General features: G+C 47.5%; 1 protein-coding gene across 2 annotated transcripts in view; it reads left to right on the plus strand.

Annotated features, from left to right (window-relative positions):
- ANKRD28 (ankyrin repeat domain 28) overlaps positions 1–15632 on the plus strand; it is a 497286-nt gene that overhangs the window by 208946 nt on the left and 272708 nt on the right. The window contains exon 1 of one of the 2 annotated variants that reach the window (XM_063921941.1): positions 14132–14829. The exons of the other annotated variant lie outside the window; for it this stretch is intronic. Coding sequence (XP_063778011.1) covers positions 14644–14829 — 186 coding nt within the window. The 5' untranslated portion in view covers positions 14132–14643. Of the gene's footprint in view, positions 1–14131; positions 14830–15632 lie in introns of those variants that run through there. 2 annotated transcript variants of the gene reach the window in all.

Raw genomic sequence — 15632 nt, forward strand, 5'->3', positions numbered from 1 at the left:
TCCGCAGGAGACATGGGCCACCTATAAAGAACTTTTAGTATGGGTGTGCACTGGCTCCTCCCTCTATGCCCCTCCTCCACACCTCAGTTAGATCTTGTGCCCAGAGGAGATAGGGTGCATTACAGGGAGCTCTCCTGAGTTTTCTGTATAAAAGAATTTTGTTAGGTTTTTTATTTTCAGGGAGCACTGCTGGCAACAGACTCCCTGCATCATGGGACTGTGGAGAGAGAAGCAGACCTACTTAAATGATAGGATCTTCTTCTTAGGCTACTGGACACCATTAGCTCCAGAGGGAGTCGGACCACAGGTCTCACCCTGGGGTTCGTCCCGGAGCCGCGCTGCCGTCCACCTCGCAGAGCCGGAAGATTGAAGCCGGGTGAGTATGAGAAGAAAAGAAGACTTCAAGGCGGCAGAAGACTTCAGATCTTCATGAGGTAAGCGCGCAGCGGTAACGCTGCGCGCCATTGCTCCCACACAACACACACAGGCACAGATGGGTGCAGGGCGCAGGGGGGGGGGGGGCGCCTTGGGCAGCAATAAACCTTGTTTTTTGCACAAATATATATATAAGGCTGCGGAGGCAGCAAATAGACGATGCCCCGCCATTTTTATGAAATTGAAGCGGGACCGAAGCCCACCGCTGGAGGGGGCGGAGCTTGATCCCTCAGCACTAACCAGCGCCATTTTCTCCACAGAAGCTGCAGAGAACGCTGGCTCCCCGGACTCTCCCCTGCTGAACGCATCAGAGGGCTGAAAAAAAGAGGAGGGGGGAACATTTTAAGCGCAGTGAGTGGGAATAGCATTGGCATTATATATAAAAGCGCTATCTGGGTTTTCCAGTGTCAGTTTGGCGCTGGGTGTGTGCTGGCATACTCTCTCTCTGTCTCTCCAAAGGGCCTGGTTGGGGAATTGTCCCCGTATAGTTATATACCTGTGTGTGTGGGGGGTCGGTACGTGCGTGTCGGCATGTCTGAAGTGGAAGGCTTATCAAAGGAAGAGGTGGAGGAGATGAGTGGTGTGTCCCTGTCGGTAGCGCCGACTCAGGAATGGATGGATATGTGGCATATGTTAAATACAAGTGTAGCATCATTGCATAAGAGGCTAGACAAAGCAGAATCCAGGGAGACATCAGGGGTCATTCCACGGATTGGACCGACTCACAGGGCCCGTCAAGGTCTCAAAAGCGTCCCTTGTCACAAATTGTGGACACAGATACCGACACGGACTCTGATTCCATTGTCGACTTTGATGATGCTAGATTGCACCCTAGGGTGGCAAAAACTATTCAGTATATGATTATTGCAATAAAAGATGTTTTGCATATCACAGACGACCCCTCTGTTCCCGACACGAGGGTGCGCATGTATAAGGAAAAGAAACCTGTGGTAAACTTTCCTCTATCTCATGAACTTAATGAGTTATTTGAAAAAGCTTGGCAATCTCCAGATAAGAGACTGCATATTCCCAAAAGGGTTCTTATGGCGTACCCTTTCCCTACACAGGACAGGGCACTTTGGGAATCCTCTCCCATAGTGGACAAGGCTCTAACACGTCTGTCCAAGAAGGTGGCGCTGCCGTCTCCAGATACAGCGGCCCTCAAGGACCATGCGGACCGCAGGCAGGAGACTACATTAAAGTCTATTTATAGACATACTGGTACTTTACTTAGACCGGCAATTGCGTCGGCATGGGTATGTAGTGCAGTTGCAGCTTGGACAGATACCCTGTCAGCTGACCTTGATACCCTAGATAGGGATACTATTTTGCTAACTTTAGCACATATTAAAGACGCTGTCTTATATATGAGAGACGCTCAAAGAGACATTGGATTGTTGGGTTCCAGAGCCAATGCCATGGCTATTTCAGCGAGATGATCCTTATGGACCCGCCAATGGACTGGTGATGCGGATTCTAAAAAGCATATGGAGGTTTTACCGTATAAGGGTGATGTGTTGTTTGGGGATGGGCTCACGGACCTGGTTTCCACAGCTACCGCAGGTAAATCTACCTTTTTACCTTTTGTTCCCCAACAGCAAAAGAAAACTCCACAGTATCAGATGCAGTCCTTTCGGTCGCAAAAGCCCAGAAGAGGTCGGGGCTCCTCCTTCCTTGCCAGAGGTAAGGGTAGAGGGAAAAGAACACCTGCTGCGGCGGGTTCCCAGGAACAGAAGTCCTCTCCGGCTTTTACAAAATCCACCGCATGGCGCTTGGGCTCCCCTGCGGGAGTCCGCACCGGTGGTGGCACGCCTTCGACTCTTCAACCAGGTCTGGGTTCGGTCAGATGTAGATCCTTGGGCGATGGAGATCGTTTCCCAAGGCTATAAGCTGTAATTCGAAGAGGTGCCTCCACGCCGATTTTTCAAGTCGGCCTTACCAGCTTCTACCCCAGAGCGGGAAGTAGTGTTAGCGGCAATTCAAACGCTGTGTCAACAGCAAGTGATTATCGGGGTTCCCCTGAGCCAACAGGGAAAAGGGTACTATGCGACACTCTTTGTGGTCCCGAAGCCGGATGGTTCGGTCAGGCCCATTTTAAATCTAAAATCCCTAAATCTGTACTTGAAACGTTTCAAATTCAAGATGGAATCACTCTAAGCGGTAATAGCCAGCCTGGAAGGGGGGGATTTTATGGTGTCACTGGACATAAAGGATGCTTACCTTCATGTTCCCATATATCTCGTTCATCAGGAGTACCTGAGATTCACGGTACAGGACGTAGTTTCAGACGTTGGCGTTTGAGCTTTCAACGGCCCCAAGGATTTTCACCAAGATAATGGCGGAAATGATGGTGATCCTGCGCAGGCAAGGAGTCACAATTATCCCATACCTGGATGATCTCCTGATAAAGGCGAGATCAAAAGATCAATTACTGAAGAACGTGTCATTCTCTCTGAGAGTGCTCCAGCAACACGGTTGGATTCTCAATCTGCCAAAGTCACAGTTGGTTCCAACAACTCGACTATCGTTCCTAGGCATGGTAATAGACACGGAACGAAAGAAGGTTTTTCTCCCGTGGAAAAAGCCCAGGACCTCCAGAACATGGTCAGAGACCTGTTAAAGCCAAAAAGAGTGTCAGTTCTTCACTGCACTCGAGTTCTGGGGAAAATGGTGGCAGCCTACGAGGCCATTCCCTTCGGCAGAATCCATGCGAGGACGTTTCAATGGGACCTTCTGGACAAGTCGTCTGGGTCCCATCTACAAATACATCAGAAAATAACACTGTCCCCCAGGGCCAGGGTGTCTCTCCTATGGTGGCTGCAAAGTACTCACCTTCTAGAGGGTCACAGGTTCGGCATTCAGCATTCAGGACTGGGTTCTGGTAACCACGGACGCGAGCCTCCGAGGATGGGGAGCAGTCACCCAAGGAAGAAACTTACAAAGACTATGTTCAAGCCAGGAGTCCTGTCTGGACATCAACGTGCTGGAATTGAGGGCCATATACAACGGCCTTCGACAAGCGGAGGGTCTTCTTCGCAACCTACCGGTTCTGATTCAATCAGGCAATGTCACAGCTGTGGCTCATGTGAACCGCCAAGGCGGGGCAAGGAGCAGAGTCGCGATGGCGGAAGCCACCAGGATTCTTCGCTGGGCGGAAAATCACGTAAGCGTTCTGTCAGCTGTCTTCATTCCGGGAGTGGACAACTGGGAAGCAGACTTCCTCAGCAGACACTATCTGCATCCAGGAGAGTGGGGACTTCATCAAGAAGTCTTTGCAGAGATAACTGGTCTCTGGGGAGTTCCTCAAATAGACATGATGGCGTCACGCCTCAACAAGAAGCTTCGGAGGTACTGTGCCAGGTCCCGGGACTCTCAGGCAATAGCAGTAGACGCTCTGGTAACGCCATGGGTGTTCCAGTCGGTCTTTGTGTTTCCTCCTCTGCCTCTCATCACAAAGGTGTTGAGAATCATAAGACGGAAAAGAGTACAGACAATACCCTATGATTTGCGCTGGGGAAACTTTGTTTTTAATTCTTTGAATTTGTATTAGTGGAGTTAGGTAGTGACTCCACTCCCTTCAGCAGCATTTCTGGGTAAACTTGCCTCCTTTTAGCGCAGTGTCACCATCCTTTTTTGTTTGAATACTCATTGTTCCAGACTGGCCTCGAAGGGCCTTGTACTCAGATCTTCAGGAGATGCTCGCAGAAAATCCTCTGCCTCTTCCGCTAAGGGGGGCCCTGTACGTTCCAAGACTTACCGCGGTTACGTTTGACGGCATGGCGGTTGAACGCCGGATCCTAGCTGAGAAGGGTATTCCGGAGGAGGTCATACCTGCTCTAATAAAGGCTAGGAAGGATGTGACGGCGAAACATTATCACCGTATCTGGAGGAAGTATGTATCTTGGTGTGAAGCCAAGAATGCTCCTACGGAAGATTTCCACCTGGGCCGTTTTCTCCACTTTCTACAGACAGGAGTGGATATGGGCCTGAAGTTAGGCTCTGTTAAGGTACAGATTTCAGCCTTATCGATATTCTTTCAGAAGGAATTGGCTTCTCTTCCAGAAGTCCAGACGTTTGTGAAGGGAGTGCTACACATCCAGCCTCCTTTTGTTGCCCCAGTGGCGCCATGGGACCTAAACGTGGTGTTACAGTTCCTTAAGTCACACTGGTTTGAACCTCTTAAAACGGTTGAGTTGAAATTTCTCACCTGGAAAGTGGTCATGTTATTGGCCTAAGCTTCGGCAAGGCGGGTGTCTGAATTGGCGGCATTGTCTCACAAGAGCCCCTACTTGATTTTTGATGTGGATAGAGCAGAATTGAGGACTCTTCCTCAATTTTTACCTAAGGTGGTGTCTTCATTTCATATCGTGGTGCCTGTGGCTACGAGTGACTTGGAGGATTCCATGTCCCTGGATGTAGTCAGGGCCTTAAAGATTTATGTAGCCAGGACGGCTAGAATTAGGAAAACAGAGGCTCTGTTTGTCCTGTATGCAGCCAACAAGATTGGCGCGCCTGCTTCAAAGCAGACTATTGCTCGCTGGATCTGTAACACGATTCAGCAGGCTTATGTTACGGCTGGATTGCCGTTACCACATTCAGTAAAGGCCCATTTCACTAGGAAGGTGGGCTCTTCTTGGGCAGCTGCCCGAGGCATCTCGGCATTACAGCTTTGCCGAGCGGCGACTTGGTCGGGTTCAAACACTCTTGCTAAATTCTACAAGTTTGATACCCTGGCTGATGAGGACCTAGCATTTGCTCAGTCGGTGCTACAGAGTCATCCGCACTCTCCCGCCCGAATGGGAGCTTTGGTATAAACCCCATGGTCCTTACGGAGTCCCCAGCATCCTCTAGGAAGTAAGAGTAAATAGGATTTTAAACCTACCGGTAAATCTTCTTCTCCTAGTCTGTAGAGGATGCTGGGCGCCCGTCCCAGTGTGGAAAATCTGCAAGACTTGTATATAGTTATTGCTTACATAAGGGTTATGTTACATTTGGAATCGGTCTTGGACCGATGCTGTTGTTTGTTCATACTGTTAACTGGTTATGTGTATTCCAGGTTATATGGTATGATTGGTGTGGGCTGGTATGAATCTTGCCCTTAGATTAACAAAATCCTTTCCTCGTGTTGTCCATCTCCTCTGGGCACAGTTGTCTAACTGAGGTCTGGAAGAGGGGCATAGAGGGAGGAGCCAGTGCACACCCATACTAAAAGTTCTTTATAGGTGCCCATGTCTCCTGCGGAGCCCGTCTATACCCCATGGTCCTTACGGAGTCCCCAGCATCCTCTACAGACAAGGAGGCTGCGGCGGGTCTATTAAATGAAGTACCCGTTCGTGAGCTCTGATTGGCTCACGAACCAGCACTTCATTTAACAGACCCGCCGGAGACGCAGGAGGGACATAGGAGAGGCGCACGCTGTGCCCTCCGTGTCCCTCCTTCACAAGACAGCACGGGAGCGGCGGAGGGTAAGTTTTATACCTGGCACTGGGGGAGCATATTTGGCACTTGGGGGGCGGGGGGCATATGTGGCACTGAGGGGGCATATGTGGCAGCATGAGGGCATATCTGGCATTATGGGGGCATATCTGGCACTGTGGGGGCATATCTGGCACTATGAGGGCTGTGTACGGCTAGAGCTGCATTTCCCACCCTAGGCTTATACTCGAGTCAATAAGTTTTCCCAGGTTTTTGTGGTAAAATTAGGTGTCTCGGCTTATATTCGTGTCGACTTATACTCTAGTATATATGTGGTACCTGTAACCATACCTGAACCTATCTAGTAATAGAATTTCAGAGAATTAGTCACATGCGTTTGCATAGATATGCACTTATAGTTCAAGACAACATAGGACTGGTATGGAAAACCATTGGTTAGGTGCCCTCTAAGGGAGTATAGAGCATAAGATAGTGTAAGAAAAGGAAAGGCACATGAGGAAAGAGCGCCCTGCTCTTGCGACTATCCTATCTATCTATCTATCTATCTATCTATCTATCTATCTATCTATCTATATATATATATATATAATATATATATCTATATCTATATCTATAATATAATGTGTGTGTGTGTGTGTGTATGTGTATATATATATATATATATATATATATATAATGTGTATGTGTGTAGCATGTAGATCTTCTAGTACTGTTTAAAACGTAATCCCAATTCCGAGCACGTAAGGGACACCTACTAGAGTAGGCTATGTTAATGACCTGAACACTTATTGTGTAATGGAGCCCTGCTCATCTTGGCCGTTCAGTACCCGGCTAAGGTAACGTTTCAGCCAACATTGTCCTTATACTAGCTATGATGCCACTCCTACAGTTTTCGCAGGCCAACAGGAACTGTAATCTCCAACCCAATTTTCTCTAACGTCCTAGTGGATGCTGGGAACTCCGTAAGGACCATGGGGAATAGCGGCTCCGCAGGAGACAGGGCACATCTAAAGAAAGCTTTAGGATCACCTGGTGTGCACTGGCTCCTCCCCCTATGACCCTCCTCCAAGCCTCAGTTAGATTTTCTGTGCCCGACGAGAAGGGTGCACACTAGGGGCTCTCCTGAGCTCTTTGTGAAAGTTTTAGTTTAGGTTTATTATTTTCAGTGAGACCTGCTGGCAACAGGCTCACTGCATCGAGGGACTAAGGGGAGAAGAAGCGAACTCACCTGCGTGCAGAGTGGATTGGGCTTCTTAGGCTACTGGACATTAGCTCCAGAGGGACGATCACAGGTTCAGCCTGGATGGGTCACCGGAGCCGCGCCGCCGGCCCCCTTACAGAGCCAGAAGAGCGAAGAGGTCCGGAAAAATCGGCGGCAGAAGACTTTCCTGTCTTCAGATAAAGGTAGGCGCACAGCACCGCAGCTGTGCGCCATTGCTCTCAGCACACTTCACACTCCGGTCACTGAGGGTGCAGGGCGCTGGGGGGGCAGCGCCCTGAGACGCAATAAATCGATAGAAAACCTTTTATGGCTAAAATAAATGCATCACATATAACTCCTGGGCTATATGGATGCATTTAACCCCTGCCAAAACATACAAGAAAACGGATGATAAGGACGCCGAGAAAGGGGCGGAGCCTATCTCCTCAGCACACTGGCGCCATTTTCCCTCACAGCTCAGTTGGAGGGAAGCTCCCTGGCTCTCCCCTGCAGTCACTACACTACAGAAAGGGGTTAAAAAAGAGAGGGGGGCACAAATTAGGCGCAGTATAAACAATACAGCAGCTATAAAGGGAAAAACACTTATATAAGGTTATCCCTGTATATATATAGCGCTCTGGTGTGTGCTGGCAAACTCTCCCTCTGTCTCCCCAAAGGGCTAGTGGGGTCCTGTCCTCTATCAGAGCATTCCCTGTGTGTGTGCTGTGTGTCGGTACGTTTGTGTCGACATGTATGAGGAGAAAAATGATGAGACGGAGTAGAGTGTCTGTAATAGTGTTGTCACCCCCTGGGGGGTCGACACCTGAGTGGATGTACTGTTGAAATTGCGTGACAGTGTCAGCTTTGTATAAAAGACAGTGGTTGACATGAGACAGCCGGCTACTCAGCTTGTGCATGTCCAGACGTCTCATACAGGGGCTCTAAAGCGCCCGTTACCTCAGATACAGACGCCGACACGGATACTGACTCCTGTGTCGACGGTGAAGAGACAACCGTGATTTCCAATAGGGCCACACATTGCATGATTGAGGCAATGGAAAAAGTTTGCACTCTTCTGATAATATAAATACCACCAAAAAAAAAATGGGTATTATGTTTGGTGAGGAAAAACTTCCTGTAGTTTTCCTGAATCTGAGAAATAAAATGAGGTGTGTGATGATGCGTGGGTTTCCCCCCGATAACAATTGATAATTTCTAAAAAGTTATTGGCAGTATACCTTTTCCCGCCAGAGGTTAGGGTGCGTTGGGAAACACCCCCTAGGGGGGATAAGGCGCTCACACGCTTGTAAGAACAAGGGCTCTACCCTCTCTGGAGATGGCCGCCCTTAGGGATCCTGCTGATAGAAAGCAGGAGGGTATCCTAAAATGTATTTACACACATACTGGTGTTATACTGCGACCAGCAATCGCCTCAGCCTGGATGTGCAGTGCTGGGTTGGCGTGGTCGGATTCCCTGACTGGAAATTTGATATCCTAGATAAGGACAGTATATTATTGCCTATAGAGCAATTAAAAGATGCATTTCTATATATGCATGATGCACAGCGGAATATTTGCCGACTGGCATCAAGTATAAGTGCGTTGTCCAATTATACCAGTAAAGTGGTCAGGTGATGCGGATTCCAAACGGCATTTGGAAGTATTGCCTTAACAAAAAAGGGGATGTACCCCAGGTCGCCTCTCAAAATAAGACGCCGTATTATCAGGCGCAGTCCTGGTTGGCAAGCGGACAAAAGGGTTCCTCTTTTCTGCTCGTGACAGAGGGAGAGGAAAATGGCTGCAGAGATCAGCCAGTTCCAAGGAACAGAAACTCTTTTCCGCCTCTGCCAAGCCCTCAGTATGACGCTAGGGCTTTACAAGTTCAGGCACGGTGGGGTCCCGTTCTCAATGAATTTCAGTGCGCAGTGGGCTCACTCGCAAGTAGACCCCTGGATCCTTCAGGTAATATTTCAGGGGTACAAATTGGAATTCGAGACGTATCCCCCTCGCCGTTTCCAAAGGTCTGTTTTACCGACGTCTCCCGCTGACAGGGAGACAGTTTTGGAAACCATTCACAAGCTGTATTCCCAGCAGGTGATAATCAAGATACCCCTCCTGCAACAGGGAACGGGGTATTATTCCACACTATTGTGGTACCGAAGCCAGACGGCTCGGTGAGACCGATTTTAAAATCTAAAATCTAAAATCTTTGAACACTTGCATACAGAGGTTCAAATTCAAAATTGAGTCACTCAGAGCAGTGATTGCAAACCTGGAAGAAGGGGACTACATGATGTCTCGGGACATCAAGGATGCTTACCTTCATGTCAAAATTTACCCTTCTCACCAAGGGTATTTCAGGTTATGGTACAGAACTGTCACTATCAGTTCGGACGCTGCCGTAGGGATGGTCCACGGCACCCCGGGTCTTTACCAAGGTAATGGCCGAAATGATATCCCTTCGAAGGAAGGAAATTTTAGTTATCCCTTACTTGGACGATTCCCTGATAAGGGTAAGATCCAGGGAACACTTGGAAGTCGGTGTAGCACTATCTCAGGTAGTGTTGCGGCAGCACGATTGGATTCTCAATATTCCAAAATCGCAGCTGGTTCCGACGACTTGTCTTCTGTTCCTAGGGATGATCCTGGACACAGTCCAGAAAGAAGGTGTTTCTCCCGGAGGAGAAAGCCAGGGAGTTATCCGAGCTAGTCAGGAACCTCCTAAAACCGAACCAAGTCTCAGTGCATCAATGCACAAGGGTTCTGGGTAAAAATGGTGGCTTCCTACGAAGCAATCCCATTCGGCAGATTCCACGCAAGACTTTCCAGTGGAACCTACTGGACAAATGGTCCGGGTCGCATCTTCAGATGCTTCAGCGGATAACCCTGTCACCGGGGACAAGGGTATCCCTCCTGTGGTGGTTGCAGAGTGCTCATCTTCTAGAGGGCCGCAGATTCGGCATTCGGGACTGGGTCCTGGTGGCCACGGATGCCAGCCTGCGAGGCTGGGGAGCAGTCACACAGGGAAGGAATTTCCAGGGCTTATGGTCAAGCCTGGAGACATCTCTTCATATAAACATTCTGGAACTAAGGGCCATTTACAATGCCCTAAGTCAAGCGAAACCCCTGCTTCAGGGTCAGGCGGTATTGATCCAATCGGACAACATCACGTCAGTCGCCCACGTAAACAGACAGGGCGGCACGGGAAGCAGGGGGGCAATGGCAGAAGCTGCAAGGATTCTTCGCTGGGCGGAAGATCATGTGATAGCACTGTCAGCAGTGTTCATTCCGGGAGTGGACAACTGGGAAGCAGACTTCCTCAGCAGACACGATCTACACCCGGGAGAGTGGGGACTTCATCCAGAAGTCTTCCACATGATTGTGAACCGTTGGAAAAAACCAAAGGTGGATATGATGGCGTCCCGCCTCAACAAAAAACTGGACAGGTATTGCGCCAGGTCAAGAGACCCTCAGGCAATAGCTGTGGACGCTCTGGTAACACCGTGGGTGTTCCAGTCAGTGTATGTGTTCCCTCCTCTGCCTCTCATACCAAAAGTACTGAGAATTATACGGCAAAGGGGAGTAAGAACGATACTCGTGGCTCCGGATTGGCCAAGAAGAACTTGGTATCCGGAACTTCAAGAGATGCTCACGGACGAACCGTGGCCTCTACCTCTAAGAAAGGACCTGCTCCAGCAGGGGCCTTGTTTGTTCCAAGACTTACCGCGGCTGCGTTTGACGGCTTGGTGGTTGAACGCCGGATCCTGAAGGAAAAAGGCATTCCAGATGAAGTCATCCCTACCCTGGTCAAGGCCAGGAAGGACGTAACCGCAAAACATTATCACCGCATTTGGTGAAAATATGTTGCGTGGTGGGAGGCCAAGAAGGCCCCTACAGAGGAATTTCAACTGGGTCGTTTCCTCCATTTCCTGCAAACAGGACTGTCTATGGGCCTAAAATTAGGGTCCATTAAGGTTCAATTTTCGGCCCTGTCGATTTTCTTCCAAAAGGAACTGGCTTCAGTGCCTGAAGTTCAGACATTTGTAAAAGGGGTACTGCATATACAGCCTCCTTTTGTGCCTCCAGTGGCACCTTGGGATCTCAATGTTGTGTTGAATTTCCTAAAGTCACATTGGTTTGAACCACTCACCACTGTGGACTTAAAATATCTCACATGGAAGGTGACGATGCTGTTAGCCCTGGCTTCAGCCAGGCGTGTGTCAGAATTGGCGGCTTTATCATATAAAAGCCCTTATTTAATATTTCATTCTGACAGGGCAGAATTGAGGACTTGTCCTCAATTTCTACCTAAGGTGGTTTCTGCATTTCACATGAAGCAACCTATTGTGGTACCTGCGGCTACTAAGGACTTGGAGGATTCCAAGTTGCTTGACGTGGTCAGGGCCCTGTAAATATATGTTTCCAGGACGGCTGGAGTCAGAAAATCTGACTCGCTGTTTATCCTGTATGCACCCAACAAACTGGGTGCTCCTGCTTCTAAGCAGACGATTGCTCGTTGGATTTGTAGTACAATTCAGCTTGCACATTCTGTGGCAGGCCTGCCACAGCCAAAAATCTTAAAATGCCCACTCCACAAGGAAGGTGGGCTCATCTTGGGCAGCTGCCCGAGGGGTCTCGGCTTTACAACTTTGCCGAGCAGTTATTTGGTCAGGAGCAAATACGTTTGTAAAATTCTACAAATTTGATACCCTGGCTGAGGAGGACCTGGAGTTCTCTCATTCGGTGCTGCAGAGTCATCCGCACTCTCCCGCCCGTTTGGGAGCTTTGGTATAATCCCCATGGTCCTTACGGAGTTCCCAGCATCCACTAGGACGTTAGAGAAAATAAGAATTTACTTACCGATAATTCTATTTCTCGTAGTCCGTAGTGGATGCTGGGCGCCCATCCCAAGTGCGGATTGTCTGCAATACTGGTACATAGTTATTGTTACCAAAAAATTCGGGTTATTGTTGTAGTGAGCCATCTTTTATAGAGGCTTCTCTATTATCATGCTGTTAACTGGGTTCAGATCACAAGTTGTACAGTGTGATTGGTGTGGCTGGTATGAGTCTTACCCGGGATTCAAAATCCTTCCTTATTGTGTACGCTCGTCCGGGCACAGTATCCTAACTGAGGCTTGGAGGAGGGTCATAGGGGGAGGAGCCAGTGCACACCAGGTGATCCTAAAGCTTTCTTTAGATGTGCCCTGTCTCCTGCGGAGCCGCTATTCCCCATGGTCCTTACGGAGTTCCCAGCATCCACTACGGACTACGAGAAATAGAATTATCGGTAAGTAAATTCTTATTTTTTGGGGTCATGAATATTATGCCCTTAATAGGTTCCCACAATGGCCTACATGTCAATGACATGCGCTCAGAATACAGAGTCTACTTGCGAATGCCCCGCCCCATTGCTTCCAACACAGACTTTCTGGCCTTGGCAGTGTGATACTAAGCCAGCCAATGGAAACACAAGAGAGTCGATGCTGCATCATATCACACATGCATGCATCTGTTTACAGCAGACTCCTTCTGTATTCTGTGTTTGGGTCGCTGCTGTGTACAAGGACGCAGCATCATTGCGAACACTGTGCAAATCAGAATTGGGCCCTAAGTGATAATATAGGAAGACAGAATAGTTCACTGCATGTAGTGACAGTAGCATGAGAAGCCTGTATAATTGACAAGCCAGTGTGAGGTTTCATCATGTCAATGCACTCCTTACACATTCTTCAGTAGACACTTTCACTTTTGCTGGTGGGATTTGAATATCTTGCAGGAATGGATTGATGTAATTTATAGAAGTGTTTGTACTTTCCAACAGGAGGGATTAATGGGACATTTCAGTTTCAGTTACTGCTGGGGTTTATTTACCACTTGTGTCAAGGAAAGCCAATCCAAAACCCCCAACTGTCCCCCCCCCCCCCCCCCCGGAAAAAAGAAAAAAAAAAGAAAAAGAAAAAAAAAAAACCTCCCACCACATATACAATACTTATTTATACTACCTAGTATTGTAAAAGCCCCTCATTCTTGTTTTTCGTTACGCTTGTCCTGCATTTTGGCTGGATAGTTTTTGTGTATTAACCACTGCTTACTTTTTATTTACCCAAATAAATAACTGTGTAGTTCAAAAGACATATGAAAAACTTTTTGATCCCTGAAAGTAATGACTTTGCTTCTTAACTACTTTCATATGTGGCAGTAAAAAAAAAGATATTTGATCGAAAGCTGGAGTCAGTTATCCTAGCAACCAGCAAATGTACTATTTTTCCATGTGGAAAAATGTACAGTTCTAAATGTACCCCCTCCTTCTAAAGACAGATTAGTCAGTGAGTGAACCACCAGTGTTGTTGGTAACTGCTGCAGAATGGGCACTGAAACTCCTCCTCATTACAGGAAGTTACTGGTTCACTCAGCGCAGCAGCTCAAACCTCTCGTTAACATGTGAGCATTACTAGGCATTTCAGTCTGCAGCTCTGCAGTGTGTTTGCTTCTTCCCATAACAGCTGGGATGGAATGCTACTGCTGGGGGAGTGAAATTGTCTGCGCGCTCTTACAATCAGCCTCTCAGCCTGGGGCTCTGCAGCTCTGCACAGCATCTCTTTAACAAAGGACTTATTTTGAAATCATGAAAGGAAGGCTATTAAATAGTGTGTGATGCTTATGGGAACATCCAACTTGGCAGATCAAGAATTAAGATGTTTGCATGCTGAAGGGATGGGGGATGCCAGCTCTGGCTGAGAATTACAAAGGATGCTGTAGCTTATGGAACTACTTCCACACAAGATTCCCAACTCATTGAGACTGAAGTGCTAAAGGACCTTCTTGTATTACGTTGCTGTGAGAGTTCTGAGTTTTAGGTGTACGTTACATTAATCCTGCTATTTTCTTTACTGCTTGTTTTCCTGTTTGTCAAGTAAACACATCCTGTGTATTTTCTGCGATATGTTTGGGATATAGCCGGCTGGGTCTCGCTGGGAATACACAGCTCCCTTCTGGTCTGAGTCATCACATGTTGAATGAGCTGAAGTCCAGCACTCCTCTCAGGATCTCATTGTTGGTGGTTTTGTGGACTTTGCTGTATTTTTTTGCTTCATGTCAGATCTCTGTGCTGGCTTAGAACACCAAAAAAAAAACAAAAGAATTAATGAAAACCGTTTCGGATAACCTGGGAAATGCAGCATTGATTCAGCAGAATGCAGTTGTTTTCATGCACTGAACAGCTGACTAGTGTGTTTTAGCAACCAACTGACCTTGCAGGATGCAGTGCTTATTTTTACTACTACATAAAAAACTCTCTTATGGCCACGCATTAAAGTATATTAGTAAATGATTATCTGCCCAGAAGGAGAAACAACAAAGGTCTCTGGGATCTCAGTGGACTGCTGTCTTGATGTGCATATTTTTGTCATATATTTTGGTTTATCATAAGGATATTATGGACATTGACATTTTTTTGATGAGTGATTTTATTCTTTTGTACAGTTGAATTTTTATGTCATTGGGGAATTCTATTTTTGCTATATGTAATAGCGTTGACACCTCTATAGCACAGGGGAAATGGAGGTATGAATGGACATTGTGCCACTTATTCACACATCAAGTAGTACAGGAAGAAGAGCTTTTGGCTCAAAGCGAGACCGAATGAGCCGTGTGTGCATTGTGGTTTTGGAAGAGGGTGAAGATGATTCCCCAGTTTTTCCTTCCAAGTTGCTTCGTGGAAATCCTTATCGTCATCCTCCCCCTGGATCTGTGACGGTAAGACGAGTGTTTTCTCACAGTGGTAGTTTCCTAAAGATCCTAGGAATTTCTAACATGGAACATTCACAGTAGAAATTTAATGGTGTTCTTATATTTGCTAGTTTCCCTAAAATTGTTTCTTATTATATAGTAAGTCATGCTACTTTTTTTTTTTTGTGTATTCTTATTCACTACGTGCAACTTCTCAAAGGCTTTTACTGCACCCTTGGAGGATAAGTTAAGAAGGGGTGTAGTATGGTTTGTCGGCGGTCGGGCTCCCGGCGACCAGCATACCAGTGCCGGGAGCCCGACCGCCGGCTTACCGACAGTGTGGCAAGCGCAAATGAGCCCCTTGCGGGCTCGCTGTGCTCGCCACGCTGCGGGCACAGTGGCGCGCTACGCTATTTTATTCTCCCTCCAGGGGGGTCATGGACCCCCACAAGGGAGAATAAGTGTCGTATGCTAGCTGTCGGGATTCCGGCGCCGGTATACTGTGCGCCGGGATCCCGACAGCCGGCATACTGAAGACCACCCGTTAAGAAGAATGTTTGACATGTACATCTGTGGAAACCTCGTCAGAAATTTGACTGTTAAACATTGTGTATTTGTGTGGAAAAGTATTTCCCATGAGGCCAAGGCTGTTCATAGAAAGCCGCAAAATAAGCCTTTGTTTCCACTTCTACATACTAGAAACTTTTCATTTACTATATTTTTTACATTGTATATCTTTCCTTACTTTTACATACAATGATACTGTAAATATTTGCACATTGTATTTACTTGGTTTCCATACATACCGTTTCATACATTACACACTTACA

This window comes from Pseudophryne corroboree, chromosome 5 (assembly GCF_028390025.1).
Source record: "Pseudophryne corroboree isolate aPseCor3 chromosome 5, aPseCor3.hap2, whole genome shotgun sequence".
NCBI classification, from domain to species: domain Eukaryota; kingdom Metazoa; phylum Chordata; class Amphibia; order Anura; family Myobatrachidae; genus Pseudophryne; species Pseudophryne corroboree.